We start from the raw sequence: 20799 nt of genomic DNA on the forward strand, positions 1-20799 counted from the left end.
ATGATGATTTTTCCCCATTCTGCCTCTTGGCACACCTAAATACATCAAGTGCTATCACTCCCATAATCAAAACAGTGGTAGTCTCTACCTATGTCTTGCATAGTCCAAATGAAGAATGAAGATGCATGAACAAAAAGGGGCACAATAATTACAAAGCTACTTACTAACTTTTCTGGTTTTGGCTGGGATAGAGTTAATTTCCTTCCTAGTAGCTGGTATAGTGCTGTGTTTTGGATTTAGTATGAGAATAATGTTGATAACGCACTAATGTTTTGGTTGTTGCTAAGTAGTGTTTACACTAGTCAAGGACTTTTCAGCTTCCCATGCTCTACCGACTGAGAAGGCTGGAGGTGCACAAGAAGCTGGGAGGGGGCACAGCCAGGACAGCTGACCCAAACTGGCCAAAGGCATATTCCATACCATGTGATGTCATGCTCAGTATATAAACTGGAGGGAATTGGCCGTGGGGGGTGACTGCTTCTCGGGAACTGGCTGGGCATTGTTCAGCAAGTGGTGAGCAATTGCATTGTGCATCACTTATTTGATTTATTATTATTATTATTATTACTACTACTACTACTACTACTACTACTATTATTATTTACCCTTCCTTTTCTGTCCTATTAAGCTGTCTTTACCTCAACCCATGAATTTTACTCGTTTTTTCTCCCCAATTCTCTCCCCCATCCCACTGGGGTGGGGGGAGTGAGCGAATGGCTGTGTGGTGTTTAGCTGTCTGTTGGGTTAAACAAGAGTCCTTTTGGTGCCCAACGTGGGACACAAAGGGTTGAGATAATGACATATCTGACCAGAGTGTGTTAAAGGCAAATTTGTTATAAGCATTCATAATATTGGTTTAATAGTTGCTGGTCACAATGTTGATCAATATACTCTCAAAGTTGTCATGCTTGCTCTTAAATTTGTGTTATGTAACACCTTACTTGCTGTATATGTTCCCTGTTGTGCTATCATCTCTGGGAGCTGGATCAAGGATACCATTTTGCTGCACTGTGTAACACTACTGGTTTATGATGTGGTAAAATTTTTGGTCGTGAGACTAATTTTTGTATTTGTACTTCTGCATTTGCACTCAGTATTGCCCTCATCTCTGTACCTCAGGAGTCACCTTTCGGAAACTATTAATAATTACACTTTTCACCTTTTCTCCTCGGGAACCAAACTATGGGGGAGACAGGGGAGGACACTTTCCTCTGCTCCTTCACCTTCCCTCCCAAGAGGCGGTCACACAGCAGACAGCTAAACACCACAGAACCATTCGCTCACTCCCCCCCGCTCCCCAGTGGGATGGGGGAGAGAATCGGGAAACTAACCTTCCTTGTTTTGTGATTTCAGGAGGCATAAGAAGGGATAGGAATTATAAAATTGGCTTTATAGTTTCTACATTTCATATAACTTTATGAAGCTGCATTGCCTTATGCACAAATGGTTGAAAATAATAATAATATATGAAACAAAACAACATTAAAATAAATGTATCTTTAAATAAAGAATTGCATAGATAAATGCTGAGCATATTATTTCAGAACTAGAATAAAATTCATAACATTCACGCTTCTTATTGATTTCTGGCTATTTATCTTATTTAACGTAGGTGACTGTCTGTTATTTTATAAACAGATCAGGATTCTGTATATGGGCTGGGGATACTACACAAAAATGAGATTTTAGAATTAAATTTTACATCGCTTGTTGGGAGAGGGAGAGGACTGAAGGATCACAGGTAAATCAAAATTGTCATTCCAGCCATGTCCAAACCAAATCTGATGCCTATGCAAGGGTCTTTGTGCTGATTCAGGATGATTAAACAAAAAACACAGTAAATCTGGCCCTGGCATAAATATTAAAGACTAACAAATGTGTGTAGGGAATAGACATCCTGACTCCATCTCATTTCTTTGCACAGCTGACACTCTGTTAACAGGTTTGGCTGAAGCCAGTTCTGTGTGTCATCTCCATGGGCTGCTGGCATTGCAAAGGGTCTCCTTCTCCACTCTCAGGAACACGAGTTCAAAGTGACAGAAAGGTGCCAAGAGTTTGGAATAGCCTAAGATTTTATATTTACTTTGCAAAAGTGCAAGAGGTCTTGGAAAATGTGAAATCTCAGTGGTTTCAAGAATAGCATGATCCAGCTGCAGTCACCCACACCTTCTGGTGGTAGCACAGGCTGTAAGAGAGCCAGCCAATCCTAAACAACATGAACATTCATGGATTATTTTATCAAACTTTCATATTTCTTTCAAAACAGATTGTTAAAATAGTAAGCTTCCTTCTGTTTGTAAGAATTAATGTTAGTTGTCTGTTTCCATGTCAGTCAGTGGCTCAATGGAGGTGTGTATTTTGGAAATAAACTCCTTGACCCCATAATTTAGGCTTATTCTGCAGGAGACCCAGAGCAGAATACAATACCTGAAGTAACAGAAAATAGAAGTGGTTGTGTTCAAAACTGAGGCAGATCACCAAATAAGGGTAAATGTGGACAGAACCTCTGAGAAGATAAAAGGAAGAAAGCTAAGAAGTTCCAGGACAGTGGCTAGGAGCAGTTTGGGAGGGGGTATGATAGAGGAATTGGTTGTAGTTTGGCAGTAAAGGAGGCTGGGATGATATCCCATGGCCAGCATTTCCTGCTATGGCTCTGTTTGTATTACTTTTAGTCCACTTTCACTTTCTTCTTTCTGCCTAGTCTATATAGGAGAAGGAACTACAAACCCATAAATTTTCTACAGCACTCAATCTAGTTTAAAAAAAGTGAGAACATGGTATACCCACCTACCCTAAGGGTTTGGTTTTTTTCCTTGACTCCCTATACAGACAAAAAAAAACAAAACTGGGGCGTTGCCTATTCTGCTATGGAGCTGCCTGCCTGCTCTCTGGGCAACACAACAGTGCTTCAAAAGATGCAGTGCTTCATTGGTGAGAAACTACATTAGACCCCTCACTTAGGATAACATTAAAAAAGAAATTTTACTTTGTAATTATTTTTTGACACTTAAGAATTATCTATATTATTCCATTGTCCCTTTTTTTTTTTTTTTTTTTTTATTCATTCATTTAACTAACTGCCTGTTTCCAAGCACAATCCTCAACTATTAAGCCAGAGCTCTACTTGTGGTGATTCTGTTTTGATCAATTTAGCTGTATTTTGATTCTGTGGTCATGGATTCAGTGATTACAATAAGCTGGATGTCTAGAAATTTATGTCTAATCTTGTCTTAGGCCTTTTTCTGATTAAAAATATCCCACCGCTACCACCATTATAAATACAGCTAATAAAAGGTTTTTACTTCTGAATCCTGCTGTGCTACACAAGAAAAGTCAAAGTTTTTTCCGTGGTTTCAGCAAGGAGTTGCCATGTACACAAGTTTCATCAGTGAAAATCACAGTCCTCATTTTTATGAATCACTTTTATTAAACTCATTCTAATTCCCATAGCTATGAAGAAATAAATTGTCTTTAGACTGTTGGTCAGCTAAAGTATTTGCAAGGATTCTCTGCAATAGAAATAGCACTCCCCAAAGTTTGTGGTACTGGTAAAACATTTGCAGTCATACTTTTCGTAATTAAAATGAGCTATTTCACCTTAATTAAGTCTGAAATGTTCCACCAGCTGAATTAACAGGAAACTTTATGAAACGAGCTTCTGAACTCCTCAGTCTGTTTTGAATAATACAGCAAATGCTTTTCCATTCCCTTACCATCAGGTAACAGAAACGCGGACTGGTCCTCTTGGCTGCAGTAACTATGACAACCTAGATTCTGTCAGCTCTGTTCTGGTTCAGAGTCCTGAAAATAAGATTCAGTTGCAAGGTATGTAGGTGCAATTTCATTAATTTGTTTTGGAACAGATGACATTTATCACACTATTTGTTTTTCTTTCTTCCGGCTCATAAAAGGTCATTTTCCTAATTTTTTTTTTTTTTTCTGTGTGCAATAAGTACATTCTAGACAAAGTCAAGGAAATGTCAGTAACTCATGTTGCCTTTGAAATGGAAAAAATTTCTGTACACATCAGAAAATAATTTGAATAATGCTGTTAACATTTTACAGCCCTATTTAGCAACCACTTGCACACCTTTTAAACAGCCTGAATTCACATAGATTCCACCAAGCAGGGAATGACATTTAGTGTACTCAGCCGGCTTTGCACATACTGAGTAGTAGCTTATACCTCATGCAGTTGTCCCACTGAAATGAATGGAGTCACCAGAGGAATAGGATATAGATTTTCAAAAACTTTAAATAATGAAGAGTCCAAAGGCTCCTCTTGGGAATTTTAAGAAAACCTGGAAGATTAGGCATCTCACTGATTAGAAAAATAATAGTAATTATATATTTAAAAAAAAAAAAAAAAAGAAAAAAGAGAGAGAAAGGAAAAGGAAAAGGAAAAGGAAAAGGAAAAGGAAAAGGAAAAGGAAAAGGAAAAGGAAAAGGAAAAGGAAAAGGAAAAGGAAAAGGAAAAGGAAAAGGAAGGAAGAAAAGAGGCATCATTTCTAATTCATTTTTTGTTAATTCCAGTAAATGCATTTCCCAACCTGCATATTAGGTACATAAACATTTTTGAAAAACCAGCCTCTAGGGTATTAGGCCCTTAAGAATTGCTTTTTTTCAGTTACACATGTAGCATGAACAACTTATTATTATTACTATGAAAACAGACTAAATTCTTTTTAATTTGTGTACTTGTGTATACCTCTGCATATATACGACAGAAGAATACAGTTCTTAATTTGCAGTTACAAATAGTTACCTGCAGTTACAGGTAGCTATACAATTATTTCCAGTTTTAAAAATTTTAATTTTAAAAAATTTCCAAATCAGTTGGACATATAGTGTGAAGTTGTTGCTGATTATTAAAAATGGCTGTCAGGGAAAGATTATCTTCCTGTTAAAAACATCCATGTGGGTTTTTTTCCCTTTTCTTTCTCTCTCCCCAGAATAGGTTAAAAGCCATAAAATCATACAATGATTTCAGAGACAGTATATATTTTTGAAGAAAAGAACTTTTCATTTCCACTGGGATGCAATGAAATGTCTCCAGAAATAATTTGTGATTTTTAATGGTCTCCAGCATATGCATGAAGTTTGTTAGTTAAAATATGGAAAATAATCTTTACATCCCTCAGACAGTGGTTTGACTCATGCCATTGGATTGTCATTATGAGAAATATGTTATCAGAACTGAGTGAACTATTTCATATTTATCATGGAAGAATTGAACAAGAATCAAGTTTGCTTACAGTTAGTTAAAATGTTTCTATATGAAATACTCATTCCCATCATTGGGATCATATAAAAAATTACCAAAATTTTCAGATGAGGAAGTCTAAATTTCTGGTCACAAATATTCTGAACTTTTGATTCACCTGTTCTGTGGTTCTGATACGTCAAAGTGACATGCTTTTGCAAGGCCTTTGCATGCAATGGCAGGGTAAAGTGTGAAAACACTTTGCAAAGGGATTTGCAACATAGCAGGAGTTTTGTGAAACACCGTGGGAGCTAGGCTTTGCACCCTTTCTCCATGCTAAACCTTTAGTAGATTTAAGAATGTATTTTCTTTCTCAAGGTTTTATAGCCCTACCCATCACATCCAATTGACTGTCACTTAGCAATTAAATACCAATCTTATAAGAAATGAAATATCAGCTGAATTTTTTTTTTCTAAAATTTCCTCCAACCTTATTTTTCCCATTCTTCTTAGTTTGTCTCTACAGAATCATGACGAGATAACTAGAGTTATTTAGACAAGCTATATCTTGTTGTGTCAAAGGCAACATTGAAAACAAGTCCAATACAGAATGGAAATGTTTACCTTCACACCTCTTTTTCTGATTATACTGTCTCTTTACTCTGTCTTTCAGGGCTTCTTTCTCTTCATCAGCACTCTCAAAATTTGCATTAGCTGCTGGTACCAAGATTATAATTCAGCTGCATGCCTCCCTACTGCAAAGCTCTTACTGCTGAGGCTGTTCATTCCGAAATTCTTTACAAGCAGAAGTTGATGTAATCCTTTCTTTCTGTTTTTGACAATCCCCCTGGAAAGAAATTATACCAGTAAATGCTCTATCTGATGAACACAGGTTACTAGTTAATGGAATGGATGTTCCATACTGAGAGGGAAATGTGAGGAATATATCTGAAATTAATTCTTAAGAGAGGAAATATATGACATAGTGCAAATGCTAGACAGATGTGTAAATTGTCCTAAAAAAGCCATATAGTTTCCTTTTTCATAATTTTTGTGTGTGTTTGTTTGTTACATAGGTTGGGGAAGCTGTTTGGCTTGAGCATTCCTTTGCATTTAATAACATAATACTTACTCTATTTCCTTCAGGTCTTCAGGTCATCCTGCCTGAGTATCTGCAAGAACATTTTGTCCAGGCAGCTCTGAGCTATATTGCCTGCAATTCAGAAGGGGAGTTCATCTGCAAGGACAATGACTGCTGGTGTCAGTGTGGTCCCAAATTCCCAGAGTGCAACTGTCCCTACATGGATATTCAAGCCATGGAAGAAAATCTGCTCCGCATAAGTGAGACTTGGAATGCATACAACAGTGAATTTGAAGAATCTGGTGAGATGTTTTATAAAATTTTTGTCTGTTTGGCTGTATCTCACAAAAAGTATTTATACAACAGACTCCATCTGAAATCTGCAGAATGGTTTGTACACCTAAAGGTGAACATACTTAAATGCATTCTGGATCCGAGTCTTAATTATTATAACATTCTGATAGGAAGTGTTGTCCTCACCTCGTGATGATCAGCGGTCTATGTAATTACATTAGGATTTAGGCAGCTGTGTTTGAGTATGCTGTACTTTATGGAGTCCAGGGCTGTGAGGACCCGGTCCCTATTGGAGCAAGAAGTGTACTGGAGGAGGCAGAAAGCAGAACAAATGAGGAACAAAGTCAGGTTATACACAAGTTTCTCCTGTACTTCCCCTTTATCCTATCCCTCCAGTGATACCATGAAGCTGACATGGAGAGCGTAATCAACCCTTGATTTACCAAGTAGTTAATAGTTCATCCCATCATTGTTGGCAACTTGCTTCTTCATATGATTTCTGTTTAAACTGGACCTATCCATGTTGTCTCTACATGTTTGTGCCACATTGGTTTTCTTTAAAACATTGAGGTTTGTTTCATACATCATTTCACCTGTCCTTATCATCAGAACTTCTAGTCCCATAGAGAATGGGAACCACAGGTAAAATCAGCTTCTGAACAACTGCTTTCACAACTCACTCACTCAGTGATATCAGTAACAGCTGTCTAGCCAGATGGTGGGAAAAGCAAGGACAGCTCATCAAATCTGGGAAAAATCACCAAGAAAAAAAAAAGAAATGAGGGAGGTAAGGAAGAAGCAGAAAAAAGCAAAAATCACAGTTTTTAATGAGTTGTGTTGGAGAAAGAGAACAAGTGAGTAAAAAAGAGAGGGAAAAAGACTATTCAGTGGTCATGGGAAGAGTATGGGAGAGAAGAAGAAATATCAGTACAATACTTAACTGTGAACAGTACGTTGTATATATTCATTTTTTATATTTGTTTTATTGTTAAAGACTGATTTCTCAATTCAGGGTTGAGAATTTCAAAAGACCCTATATCAGTTAAAATTTCAGTTGTTGTAACTTTTGGTGAGACCTGATGCCTAAATCTGAGTCTGTTTGAAGATCTCAGGCCCTTTTCCCAGCCCTGGTCTCACTTTTAACATGAAGATACCAGAACTTACAATATTTCTCCTTGGAGGATCACAGACTTCTCTGATTATAAAAGCATGAATTTATGTTTTGTTTTTATGTACATAAAAATGCGTTTTTCCAATGACTATTTTGACACCTTTAAGCATTTATGGAGTCATGATATCATTTACTACTTTGCAAACTAGGACAAGTGTATTGACTCTACAGAAGGGCACAGTTTTGTTTACCATATTTTGTCCTATTTGAATGGGATGTGATACTATTCAGTGCCTGAAGAATGTCATTTGATGACACCTATTTAACAGCAATTTTAGTTAAGGTGAAAGAGCACACATATCTGAATCTGTGGAGGATTCTTATAGCAAGCTGTATAGCGGTATCACATTACTTATGAGTTTGAATAATTGTCAGCTACATGTATAGTCCTATATTCAAGATTGAGACATGAATGTCAGGGGAAAAATGGGTAAGAGTTAAATTCTGTGCTTTTAAAAAAGTCTCTTTAGCTATGCTGTGTGAATCACTAAAATGGCAACTTCACATACATCTGTCAATTGGGTAATTGTTAGTAGGTGTGGTTACTAAAAAGTGTGAAATATAGATTATTAACATCATTAAGACATATGCCACACCCACTTGAATTATTTTTTTAGCCCTTGGATTATTTAAATCATTTTTAGTCTAATAAATATACAAAGCATGACTTCCACATCTCATAGTAAGCTTAGAAAATCTCTGCTTTCAATTTATAAACTGTTTTGCATAAAGATGTTCATGGAAAGATAAGATAGGTAACCTTGTATGTGTATGGATCTGAAAAAAAGTTGGCATGTGAAATTTTGATAGATAGCTTAGTCATTGCCCATTCAACCTCCCTATATAAATCATATATTACCACCTGAACAGCTCTTCCAGTACTGTTACACATGGTGTGTAAGCATTTCTAACCACAGTGATTATTGAGACATATTCTGAAAAATTTAGAGCTTGTGCAATATTTAAACTATGAAAAACACTATTAACAAATATCAGCATGATCTGATTTATGTTAATAGCATGTTCAGAGAACAAAAGTGCCCTTTATTAAACAAAACTAATGTTTTAAATAGATATTTTATAACTTTGATGTGGGATATAAATCCTTCAGTCTTTGTCTAAATCAGTGTAAGTCAGCTTTTGAGATAAGAGTACGCTGTTTTACTCTAATCAATTTATAATAAAAATAAATCAGCTAGAAAAGAGTAGGGTAAAAGAAGGCCAGATTATTTAGTAATTTGGAGTCTGAGTAGACAAGGGACAGGATAATCCAGAGCACTAGCTACTGGCTCATGTAGTCTACTACTAACTGCAGATGAATGAATGAATGAATTCCATTCTTTGACACTATGAACTCCAGATTCAAGTAAAGTTAAATACAAGTGTATTAATTTTCTAACTTTTCTGCCTTCCAAGCCCTTTCTTACCTTACATATAACAAAACGGTCCTCTGAATCCAGAAACAAATTTTGTCCCCTAGTACAGACCTGTAAAACTTTCTGGGTTCACCTGGGGTCATGCACATTATCTGTGGACAGAATTTAGTCTAAAGAAGAAGTAGTAAATATTCTATTTAAGATGGTTTGTTTACTGTTGGTGTTATCTTTTCTTCTGTCTGTTCAAGATAAAACAACTGAGGAATAGATTTTTTTAAAGAAAAAAATGGCAGGTCTTCAGTGCCTAAATCCCATTTGAAATCAATGGGTAGCTAAATTTAGTTTGTGTCTTTGACACTCTCCATCTGAATTTCCAGAAATAAAGAAAATAAAAAATAAAAAAGCAACAGGACTGTTTTCTCTACAGCCTACTGCTGTCTTCCAAATTAGGCAGTTTACATTATTGTTTTACTTTTTAAATCATGAGTTGCAAAAGAAAAATGTGTGTACCTAGTTAAAAGTCAAAGGTCCTGAACACTACAATTACAACTGCAAAAAGTTAATAATTTAGTATGACTGCTCTGTGCATACATGTTCAACTGCAACAAGTAATCATGTTAGATGAATGTAATGTTGGGTGAAATGAAAGCATGTACCACATCAGGAACCTCACAAAGTTCAACAAGGAGAATTCCAAAGGCCTGCACCTGGGGAGTCCTGCACCAGGCACCAGGACATGCTGGGGGCCACCCAGCTGGAAAGCAGCTTGGCAGAAAAGGACCTGGGGGTTGGGGTTGGACACCAGGTTGACCATGAGCCAGCAATGTGCCCTTGCAGCAAAGAAGGCTGATGGTATCCTGGGCTACATTAGGAGGAGTATTGCCAGCAGGTTGAGTGAGAGGATCCATCCCTTCTCCTCAGCACTGGTGAGGCCACACCTGGTGTGCTGTCCAGGTCTGGGCTCCTCAGTACAAGAGAGACATGGACATATTGGAGAGAGTCCTCAAAGGTGTTGAAGGGTCTGGAGCATCTCTCGTATGAGGAAAGGCCGAGAGAACTGGGACTCTTCAGCCTGGAGAAGAGAAGGCTCAGGGGGATCTTACCAATGTAGATAAATACCTGAAGGGAGGGTGTGAAGAAGATGGAGCCAGGCTCATTTCAGTGGTGCCTAGTGACAGGACCAGAGGCAGTGGGCCCAAACTGAAACACAGGAGGCTTCATCTGAACATCAGGAAACACTTTTTCACTGTGAGGGTAACTAAGCACTGGCACAGGTTGCCCAGGGAGGTTGTGGAGTCTCCTTCCTTGGAGATATTCAAGAACATCTGGACACAATCCTAGACAACTGGATCTGGGTGGCCCTGCTTGTGCAGGGGTTTGGACCAGAGGTCCTTTCCCACCTCAACCATTCTGTTACTCTGTGATCAAAGAATTTTCCTGGTTTTCACATAGGAGGACTCTGGTCTGTAATTTGAGTTTACTGGTAGTGACAATTTTATTTTGAGCAACTGTGATTATTATAGATTAGATGATCAAAAATATTCTAGTTCAGAATGTGTCATTCATTGTTATGTGCAGATTTCATCTCACTCAGTCTCTTCTGGCACCATTTAACTACGCAAATTTCATTTTAGAGGACATGAAGCAGTATGTTATTTATCTCTCAGTAAATTCGAATGCCTTTTTCATCTCTCTAGCTGCTCTCCAGCAATACATACTTGATCACTACTAGCTCAATGAGCTTCATATAACCTCTTAATATCACGGTATGTACTAAGTTCTCAAAGAAATTGCAAGAGCTGCTTTAGATCGTTCACTCTGAACCATCTGCTTATTCTTTATCATATCTTGCGGTTTCCAGACTCAGCTTCTACCCTTGCAAATGAGCAGCTGTTTCTTTATCAAAAATCCATACTAAAGCTGTTCAAACTTTATTAACAAATTTCATTAGTTTTTTGAGGCCTTTGGCTGAATTAATGTGTAAGCAAATTTCTCTCCGGGAACATCATTCCAAGAAGCTGTGTTCTTATCACCTAAAACATGGCCTAAAAATATAACCTCTAGTGGAATCAAGCAGTGTTTCATTTACCCTTTCTTAATATGCATGAAACTAGCCTTTCACAGGAATTTATAGCCTAAAAGGACAACTAGATAATCTAGTTGTCCTGTTGTTATCACAAGCCACTAAGTTTCACTGAGATTCCAGAATATGGAATACACCTACATTAGTTAGATTAAAGCACTGCAATCTTCACTAGTATGCCTGTAGCCTGCCCCACCTTTTCAATGTGTTGCTCTTTTAATATTGCCAATTTTCCTGTACCCCTTCTGCCCCTAATACTAGGACCATGTACTTGTCCAAGCTCCTCCTCCTCCCTCATCCTCTCAGTAAACTTTATCTTTCCATTTCAGGAAAAAGCTTTGACCTAAGCACTCAAATGCTAATTAGTTTCACACAGTAAAGAGTGTCAAAAGATTCCTTGAAAAAATTCTCCAATTTTTGAAGTATGGAGGATTTTCACAGCTTATGGTTACAGCAGTGTTGAAGATGGTGTTAGTGAGTATGTTGTCTTGTCACACATCACTGATTTTGGAAGTTTTTGGGACTCTCTTGGCAAGACTTAATGTACAAAGAAGCAAATTATAATATGCAACTCTGTCAACGACCGACTGGCAATTTAGCATTTTACAGAGATTATTACACATTGCTCTAAAACACATGAAAGGCATGAAGACCCATAAAAACATCCACAGGCTCTGGATTCTGACAGCAAAGATAAGAATATGATCGTGCATTGTCTGTACCATAATCCTGGTGTGGTTGGCTGCTGAGTGCCTTTGGAAATCTGGCCACTTCATTTAAACATTTAAATGACAGCAATTTTCTTTTAAGGTGGTCTGCTCAGTGACATCTAAAAGAAATTTGTAGCAGTCCATGTTGCAACTTAATTTCATTTTTCTAAATTAAAAAGGCTATTAAAATAAATAAGGACATGTATAACAGGGTTGCTCAAACAATAGAAGATGGCAAAAGTGCATTTTCATAATTTCTTTTTTTATCACTAGCATTTATGAGATCTCCTGGAAACATGAAAGTAAAAACTTCCATCCAGGCATTTATTTTCACATAGCTCACATGCAATGGCAAGCTTGCTGCCTTGTATTTACATATTTCCCAAGTGCTGAGCAGTTGATTTTTTTTTTTCCCCTTGAAGGCAACAAAATCTCTTTTGGAATATTTCCTTGAAAGGCATGGGATGAGGAGATGTGCAACAAATATTGCGAGGTTTAATTTCAAAGTAGCTTTGAAATTGAAAACTTATTCTTTCAAATATTTAGTTTAAATACAAAATACTATGGAAGGAAATAGCACGCCTACAACAAATGAGAAAAAAATTTACTGTCAGAGTTGGGCTTAAATATGATTCAGTGAAGCACTGAAATATGTGCTTATTTTAATCATTTGTGGTCCACTAACTTTATAGATTTGACTTGTGTGCTTAAATGTTCAGCACCAGCTTAAATAGATCAGAGCCAGAGCCATCTAGGACCTTAAAGAACTTGGCCCACTGAACACAAAAACTGTTTACGCTACAAGACATGTGACTTCACAGGTGTAATTAAACATCAAAAGTCATCCTGTAAATATTTTGAAATGTATCCTTGTACAGCTTTAAAAGACACACTTCTCAAAATGTGGAGTTTGGTTTTTTCAATCACTTCTGTATCTGCTTAATAGAGATATTTCAAAAGGTAAATTTCAGTATTGTAGAAAGTGCAAGTGGTATAAGTACAGCCAAAGTAAATTGATATTAACTTTCATATTAATATTTGCTGAAACTGTTTTTCACTGTGCATCCGTCCTCCATCATTGCTTTGATTGCAAAGTACTAGCTGAACTGAATTGCTGTTGCAAGCCATTTCTTCTTAAATCCCTGGATTCACTGGATTTGGACTTCATATCTAATGTATTTTATAATTCCCTAATAACTCCAGGATGTCTTGCTATTGAGCATTGGTTACCCTTTACATGTACTGACTTAAAATCATCTGAAAACATCCACAGTTTTGAAAAGTTCACTTTAAAATTATATCTGAACCCTCAGTTAATGTATAGCACTACATAGAAGTTACCAAAGTTTTCTTGTTTGCATCAGCATAGGTTGCTTTTGGGACTTTAGAGTCCTGCTTCCTCAGTTCAATTCTATTTTTCCATTTTTTTATAATGATTGAATTAATGATGTTCCCAAAATCCCTTGTATAAAATAATTGGATTTAAGGGTTGAAGAAAGCAGGTCTAATAGAGGAGATGATAAGCTTATTACTGAATTAAATGTCAGTAATACTGAAGATGAGGAAGTTCAGGCAACCCACCCTTTTTTGGGGGGTAACATTTGCATCTTATATAATTAATTTTATGTGAAATCTACAGAAAGTAATAGGAGAGATCATCTCTACCATTCTATAATCTTCAGTAAGATTTAGAGAATTATCCATTTAATAGTGTCACGAATTTATGTCTCCATCTTCAAAATTGCAAAATGTCATAGTAGTGGAAAACCACCATATTTTGATGATACACTTTCAGAACTGTCTCCCTTCTCCTTCAGTTCATATTTTCCTATATGAAATATGAGCATACTGTAAAATGCCATCTTTGAAACAAGAAAGGCTCTTTCCACTAAGCACATCTACTTCCCAGATCTGTAAATCTGTTTTATTAAAACCAAGCACAACAGAAGCCCAAAGCTGGTCTTGGAAAAAGTGAAGAATTGGTGTTCTCTTACTCTTTAAGTTAATCTAAACCTTAATGAATTGAAACTCATATGGAAACTTGGCCAATATTTTTACTCTTGAATATTACTAAAAGCTAGAATGTGTTTCAATTCACACTTTTCATTTTGGGATTGGTGGTGGTCTTGCTGTATAGACATCTGAGTCATGACTTCTCAAAAGATTGACTAACAATTTGTAGTCACATTACACGTCTCTATAAAATAGCACTGTGTGCTGACTCCAGGCTTCAAAACTGTTCTACTGTTTCTTGTGAAAGATGAAGATCCCTATTCTCACAGTGAAGGTGGTTTCCAATATCCAGGCTGCAAACCATGGTAAAATACAGTAAAATCAAGACTGGAAATTACAATTGGCACTGACGTGGAAGTGCAGATGCTCAGGGGAAAATTCTTTACACCTTCTGCTAGCCTTATGAATTTGCTACAGATGGGCAGCATTGCCTTTATGATTAATGAGGCTGTAAAGAAGCTGTAAAGGAGGAACTCTAAGATTGTTCCAAAGTCAGAGACCGGGTATGACAGTCATACAGTCAATCAATACATACATCCATAGCGAGTGATCATATTTGATCCCAAAATGTACGCAAATCTCTTAACATGTCTCAGGAAAGATAATTTTACAGTCATTATTCTTCCATGTAGAGACTTTTAGAGGCTGAGCACATAGTAATACATCTGTTGAGTTTTTTTCTTTCAGTCGTTTTGAGTAACAATTAAAAAATAGCAGATGTAACCAAAATAATCAGACTTACTTAATTTGCTAAAAAAAATTTATGCTTAAATAATGCAGACACAAAACTAGTCACTTAAACAAAATGTAAAGTTAAATCTATAGCTTAGATTTAAATAGATTAAAGTTAAAATAAAAATAAATTAAATAATGTAAATAAATGTAAATAGATTGTCCAGTGCTGAAGACAGAAATCTTAGACGTCTGGTTGACAGAATGAATTATGATGAAAGCCAATGACAAATCCAAATCTTCAAGATTAAATGTGAATCACAGCATAAAGACACAGGAAACCTGGGGGAAAGAAGTTTGCATCATCAGATAAGTACTAGCTTTTTCATCATTTCATATACTGTTGCCAGCTGAAGTTCTGAAATCATCTTAATTATGAAATATATTAATATCTCCCAGCAGTGCATTAAGGAATGCAACCAGTGTCTCTCATGCGGTTCATTCTTTCTCCTCCTCTTCACCAGACAAACATTTTAAAATATCGCTGTGATTATAATGTGTCAGGTTCTTTCTGATGAATGGCTCCAGCAAAACTACAGTAAGTCTGCATTTAGTCTGTGATGTTTAACCTTAACAATCCCTCTATTTAGTCAGAAAAAAACTAATATAACTTTGTTTGACATCCCAATAATTCACAGATTTTTGCTATTCCTCTGGCGTGAATTCTTTCTAAAAACTGCTTTAGCAAAAGTGGGCACCATGGGATTCCTTTTTATTGCCTCTCACTATCTTCAAATCAAAGTCACCTAGCTGACAAGTAAAAAGGTAATTTTTCCCAGCTGCCAAACCTGCAGATTGACTACATCATGCAGACATCAACCCGGGTTCTAGCCTTCTCCCTTTTTACCAGCAGTAATGACAACCCTAAGATCTAAACAATAACTCCTGTGTAAACTACAGTGATGTTGTTTTAAAAATGTTTAGACTGTTTTTTAATCACTAGGTAAAAATTATCTTGGTGTTTGTAGGGTTCCCTATGATCCTTCTAGTACAGGAGAAAAAAAAAAGAAAAAAAAAAAGAAACTGCATTCTAAGATAGATATTTTAAAACATAGTTAATGTACCAAATGTCTCATTTACACCTGTTCCAAATTACTAAAAGTGAATAAAAAGGCAGAAGGTAACTGCAGGTTTAATTTGGAAATGTCAGTTTAAACATAGATGTTGCTATATGTACACTCTGATCGGAAGAAACTTCTTGCAATTATAACGGAAGAAAAGTGCCCAGACTGACTTTCAGACTCTATGTTGAGATTCCAAGTCTTAAATAACATTGCAAGATGATTAGGTTTGATTTGGCATCACAGACAGACTGTAAATTAGAGTCCTGCACTGTCATTTGCAGTGAAGACAGTTTCCACTAGAAGTTCTCTCTTACCACAGTCCAGTGACATATTACTGCTTTTCCAGTTACAGTGTTTCAATTCAAATGCATGTAGCATAAGCTTAAAAATGAAATCTAGAACTAAAACTGAATACTGGAGGATATCTTCAATTTATAAAATCAACAAATTTAACCTTGCTCTCTAATAAGCTTTGTTTTCATTGATTCAGAAGGATGAGAGAATGTACCCGTCAAAGGGCCCTTGCGAGCTCATTGTACACGGTACACACAAGACGTGATTGCACAGGTCATTCAGATAGCACAGTCTGTCTCTCTGTTGACCAGAATAGACCGATTACGATGCAAAGTGAGTCTCATTTGAAATCTTAATTGAAAGACTCCTTGTGAAAAGTCTGAACAGACTCACTGGCAGTTGAAGGTGCTTTTTAATCACTGAGAATGAAGTCTTCAATCAATATGGTTCAAACTATTTGCCCCTGAGCAGTAGAGCAGTGGTTTTCTTTAAAACGGTGCTTACAGCTTCAGGCTCAAGGCCAAGAAAAGTTAGCCCCCTGAGTTCTTAATATAATTATTGTTTTCTTTATTATCTTGCAAGGGTGTTAATTTGCATCCCAGTAATTAACTTCCCTATGTGGTTGACAGGAAGTTTAATCAATAGCATGAACAGGTACACCAACTGTCATTCCCTCTGTGACCAATACTCCCCTCCCCACCCCTCCCACCCCTGTGGAAGTGTCACTGTTTTAATAAAATTAACAGGTGGGATGTGCATAATTTCTTCAGAGAGTCAGTGTCTAAATTGTTCATCTCCTACTCCAAAAATGAAGGTACATCCAATCAGGTCCTGTCAATATAATTGCCCCTGTTCCAAAACTAAAAACATATATGACTCCTGCTAAAGCAGCACCTGGCAAATCAACTTATTAAAGTTTTACATGGCATTGCATTCTCAGACACTTTAAACGTTGTGATGACATTGTAATAAAAGAAGGAGCAGAAGGCTTGATCTAATATAATTCTGCTTATGTCCACCATGTACAGGACATAATATAATTCCCTTCAAAGCTAGTGACAAAAAGCCTCATTCTTGGTGGAATTCCAATCTGCCTTGGCAGCTTTGGACTTTCTTAAGAGGGATGTCATTCTGTGGCCTCCCTTTTCTTATAGGGCAGTGTTGTCTGTTCTGATTCATAGCTTCTTAAATCTTCTTTTGTAAGAGCTTAACACTGGTTATTTACTTCAATGTGTTTTCCAAGAACACTTTTCGATTTCACTCATTCTCTTCCCTGAATTATCCTTCTGTCATGCATTACACGTTTATTTACCTTACCAAGTTTTCAAACTGTAGGAGTTACCAGCATGACCAAGAACAAGTAAGATAACTTTTGGGGTGACAGAGGTTATGTCTAAATCTACACATAAGAATTATGTCCTATGCATTATGTGCATTTATAGTGCTGTAGAAAGACAATAATAGCTAGCACTAGATAGAAATTGGAACATCCATGCTGCAGGAATACTTGTAAACCACGTTGAAATGATCAGAGTGTTTACAAAAAAATCCAGAATAACCCATAGATAAATTTCTGAGAAATTTTTCTTAAAAGCTTACAATGAATTCCAAAGGACATTCATTTGAAGGGTAGTGATACAAACATTTTTAAGAGAGTAATGAACCAAAATTACACTTTAAAGAAAAACTGACAGGATGAAGGGAATGTCCTTCAAACTTTGGGATTTACACAGACAGCTGTTAGAGTGAGGCTTTTGGTTTCTGAAAAGTGAACTTGCTGTCAAGGTCATATTTAGATTGAGAATAAGAAACAAGTCACTTCTTGATTATAGGAAATGTGAGTCCTTTCAGCTTGCAGCAGAGTCTAGGGAAGGTTATTATCTCCTGCCTAGTAAAACTTCAGAATTAATCTATAATTTGTGGGATGATATTCTATCTTTACTACCAATTTTGACTCTGCAACTTTTTCCTCTTTGTCTGGGCACCAAGAGAGTCACAAGGCTTGTGAGGGGAGTATCTGTGGTTTCCTGTTCCTATAACAGGTTGACATTACTTGCATTAACTATATATATATTAAAAATGTACATATATATACATGCCTATATATAAACATATGTAACATATATGTAAAATCAGTTGTATTGTAACATTTGCATAAGGTTCCTCAGAAAATATATGTTAATGAAGGATCAGATGATCTCTGTTCCCCACCAATTCCACCTTCACCTATGCTGATGCTTAGCCCTGTTCTTTCCTCCTTGCAAAGCCTAGGGTTTAGAGGAGCTATCTCTGCAGCATTCCTCACTTCAAAAAAGAAAGCCAACAGAAAAAATCCCACAAACCTACTCCACTGCAAGAATCAAAAATTTTCTTCCCCTGAGGCTTACAAAGCAGCTAGATTGTACCAGTTCAAATAGCCTGTCCAATATTAATTGTTGAGCTTCTCTCCTCCTTCATATGCTGTCCATATCTTCCAGAGCACATACATTTCCTTCCTTCTCTTTGTCCTTCAGAAAGTCTAGAGGAGAGTTCATTTGCTTTGGAGAAGCAAATGCTTTAATTATAGGGAGAGATGAATGATTTAGCCTAGATGTGGGGTGGGGAAGGAAAATTCAGCTTTACTATCTTCTGTGAAGAAATAAGGTTATTTCAAACTGCAGTCCTATGCTTCTTTGAATTGGATTATTTTCAAACATATATTTCTTGGCACACAGCTGCTACTTCTTTGACAAATTAAGTAATGCATCATGAACAACTAAAATTCATTGCAACATAAAAACAAGTCTACGTTCGTTTTAGTACTTTGTTTTCTCCAGGCTTTTGAATCATAGTGGGATATTTAAAAAAACATATATCTTTTATAAATCTCTTTAATAATATCTACACAATATTGAGGCAGCATTTTATTGAACAGCAACCGTATCTAACCATTTGAAATGTAGGTCTTACTGCTTTTTATTCTCTCAGACTACCAGCTTTGTGGTTTGAGGTTTCAATTTACAGCTGACACTGGTATTTGACTTGCTATCATATTTATTGCCCTGATTACAATTAAAAACATTGTTATGGGAAAGGAACCATGGTCATATTGTCAGAGTAGAAGGTTTTTCACATACAGTACAGTTATGTAAAAAGTGTGATAGTTATGTAAAAAGTGTGATAAACTGTTGGGGATTATGACATCTTTCCTCCCAGAACTCTTGCTCCTCACACTAATTGAAGCTACCATGGAGGACTCCAGGGAGGATGCAGTTGCTTGGAGCCATAAGCAAATTTATTATTTGTAATACATGGCAACAATTAAATTTGGGGTCTATTGTGCTAACTGCCCCATAAAGATATAATAAGACAGGCTCTTCTCTGAAGAACTTGCTGCCTAAACAGAAAAGACAGTTGAAGTGTAGCAGAGATAAGGATTTATTTACAGAATATTACAAAATTTTGAGGTAGCTGTTTTGAAAAAAAAACAGGAATAATCTTTCAATAATTGCAAAATTATGCTTTTTTTGACAGAATACAGTAAAGTGCTTTGACCTTAATTTTGAAATGATTATTCATTTTGTCATTTCTTGCTTTATAACTTTCATGTTATAATATGAAGTTAAAGGTTGACATAAAAATGTAAATTTTCTGTTCTGTCAAGGTGAAGTATTTTGACTGATTCAAAGTAAAGTAAAAAAAGAAAACCTTGCAATGTTCTTTTTAGAGGATTTCAGAGAAATTAGAAGCATTTGGAGAATTTCAGAGAATTTCAAAAGATTTAGGTTGCATTCTAATTTTGGAATGCTAAAAATCCTTTCACAAAATGGATTTTCTATGCTGTGCACAGTTCCACTTAAGAGCCTTCTTTGTTGTGAAATGAATAGTTTTAGCAGCTTTCCTTAGCTTTTGTGTGAAATTAATTGGTAGCCTTCTTTCCAGCTTCTAACCTATAACAAAAATAAACCAATATTTATATTAAATAGTAGGCTTATTTACAGCATCAGCAGATAAGGTCAACACTGAAACGGGCACAGAGTTTAAGCAAATTGGCAGAGCAGGGTTGGATGGCTTGCTTTGCCTGCTCTGTGTCATTTTTTCTGTAGGTAAATAGATTGCTGGAGTTAGTAGAGATATTTCCTTAGTGTTTTTCAATGAAAGCTTTTGGTCTGAATATTTCTTGTTGTCTCTGACTGTTGCTCATTTTCCTTATGCAATATTATCTGCTTATTTTGGCTTGCTTTTAGAATGAATTATGCCAAAGGAAGGCCGGAGTCATATTAAAACCAGGTGTAGACAAATGATTAGCATAGACAAGGAAACAGGTTATTTGGAAAAAAAGGCCACACCCCAACTGAACTAAAACTGCAGCTGAAATTTCTCATTTAATGTAAAGTTCCAAGTTCCTCAAGTAGTTTTTCCTCTGACAGGCAGGAATCTGGAAAGGCATTATTACAAGCACTTGCCTTTGGAACATCATCTCATGAATCACTCCTCAGAGAGGGAATAGTATTCCCTCTGCAAAGCACTGGGGAAGATGAAAAAAAGAGATAGGATCTTCACAGAGACCCTGCAGAGCCAGGCATCTGAACCCTTAGCTGTAACATGATGGGCAGCCGGAGTTTGTACTCCATCAAGTGGCAAATGCAGACTGTCAAGGTGGGGGAACAGGAGGCTAGTGACTTCTGGCACTAGGAAGACGGCTCCTTTTCCACCTGTAGATCTGTGACTGCAGAATAAGTTCAGTGTCCTGGGGAGCCATCAGAGTCAGCCAAGCCTGACCCACATGTAAGCACTAA

General features: G+C 36.6%; 1 protein-coding gene across 4 annotated transcripts in view; it reads left to right on the top strand.

Moving 5' to 3' along the window:
* Nucleotides 1-20799, top strand: part of BRINP3 (BMP/retinoic acid inducible neural specific 3) — a 237929-nt gene that overhangs the window by 164942 nt on the left and 52188 nt on the right. For all 4 annotated transcript variants that reach the window (XM_076339543.1, XM_076339542.1, XM_076339544.1 and 1 more), the window contains 2 exons: nt 3720-3825; nt 6350-6586. In XM_076339543.1, the coding sequence (XP_076195658.1) occupies nt 3720-3825; nt 6350-6586 (343 nt within the window). The remainder of the gene's footprint in view (nt 1-3719; nt 3826-6349; nt 6587-20799) is intronic.

Source organism: Aptenodytes patagonicus, chromosome 5, assembly GCF_965638725.1.
Source record: "Aptenodytes patagonicus chromosome 5, bAptPat1.pri.cur, whole genome shotgun sequence".
Taxonomy (NCBI): domain Eukaryota; kingdom Metazoa; phylum Chordata; class Aves; order Sphenisciformes; family Spheniscidae; genus Aptenodytes; species Aptenodytes patagonicus.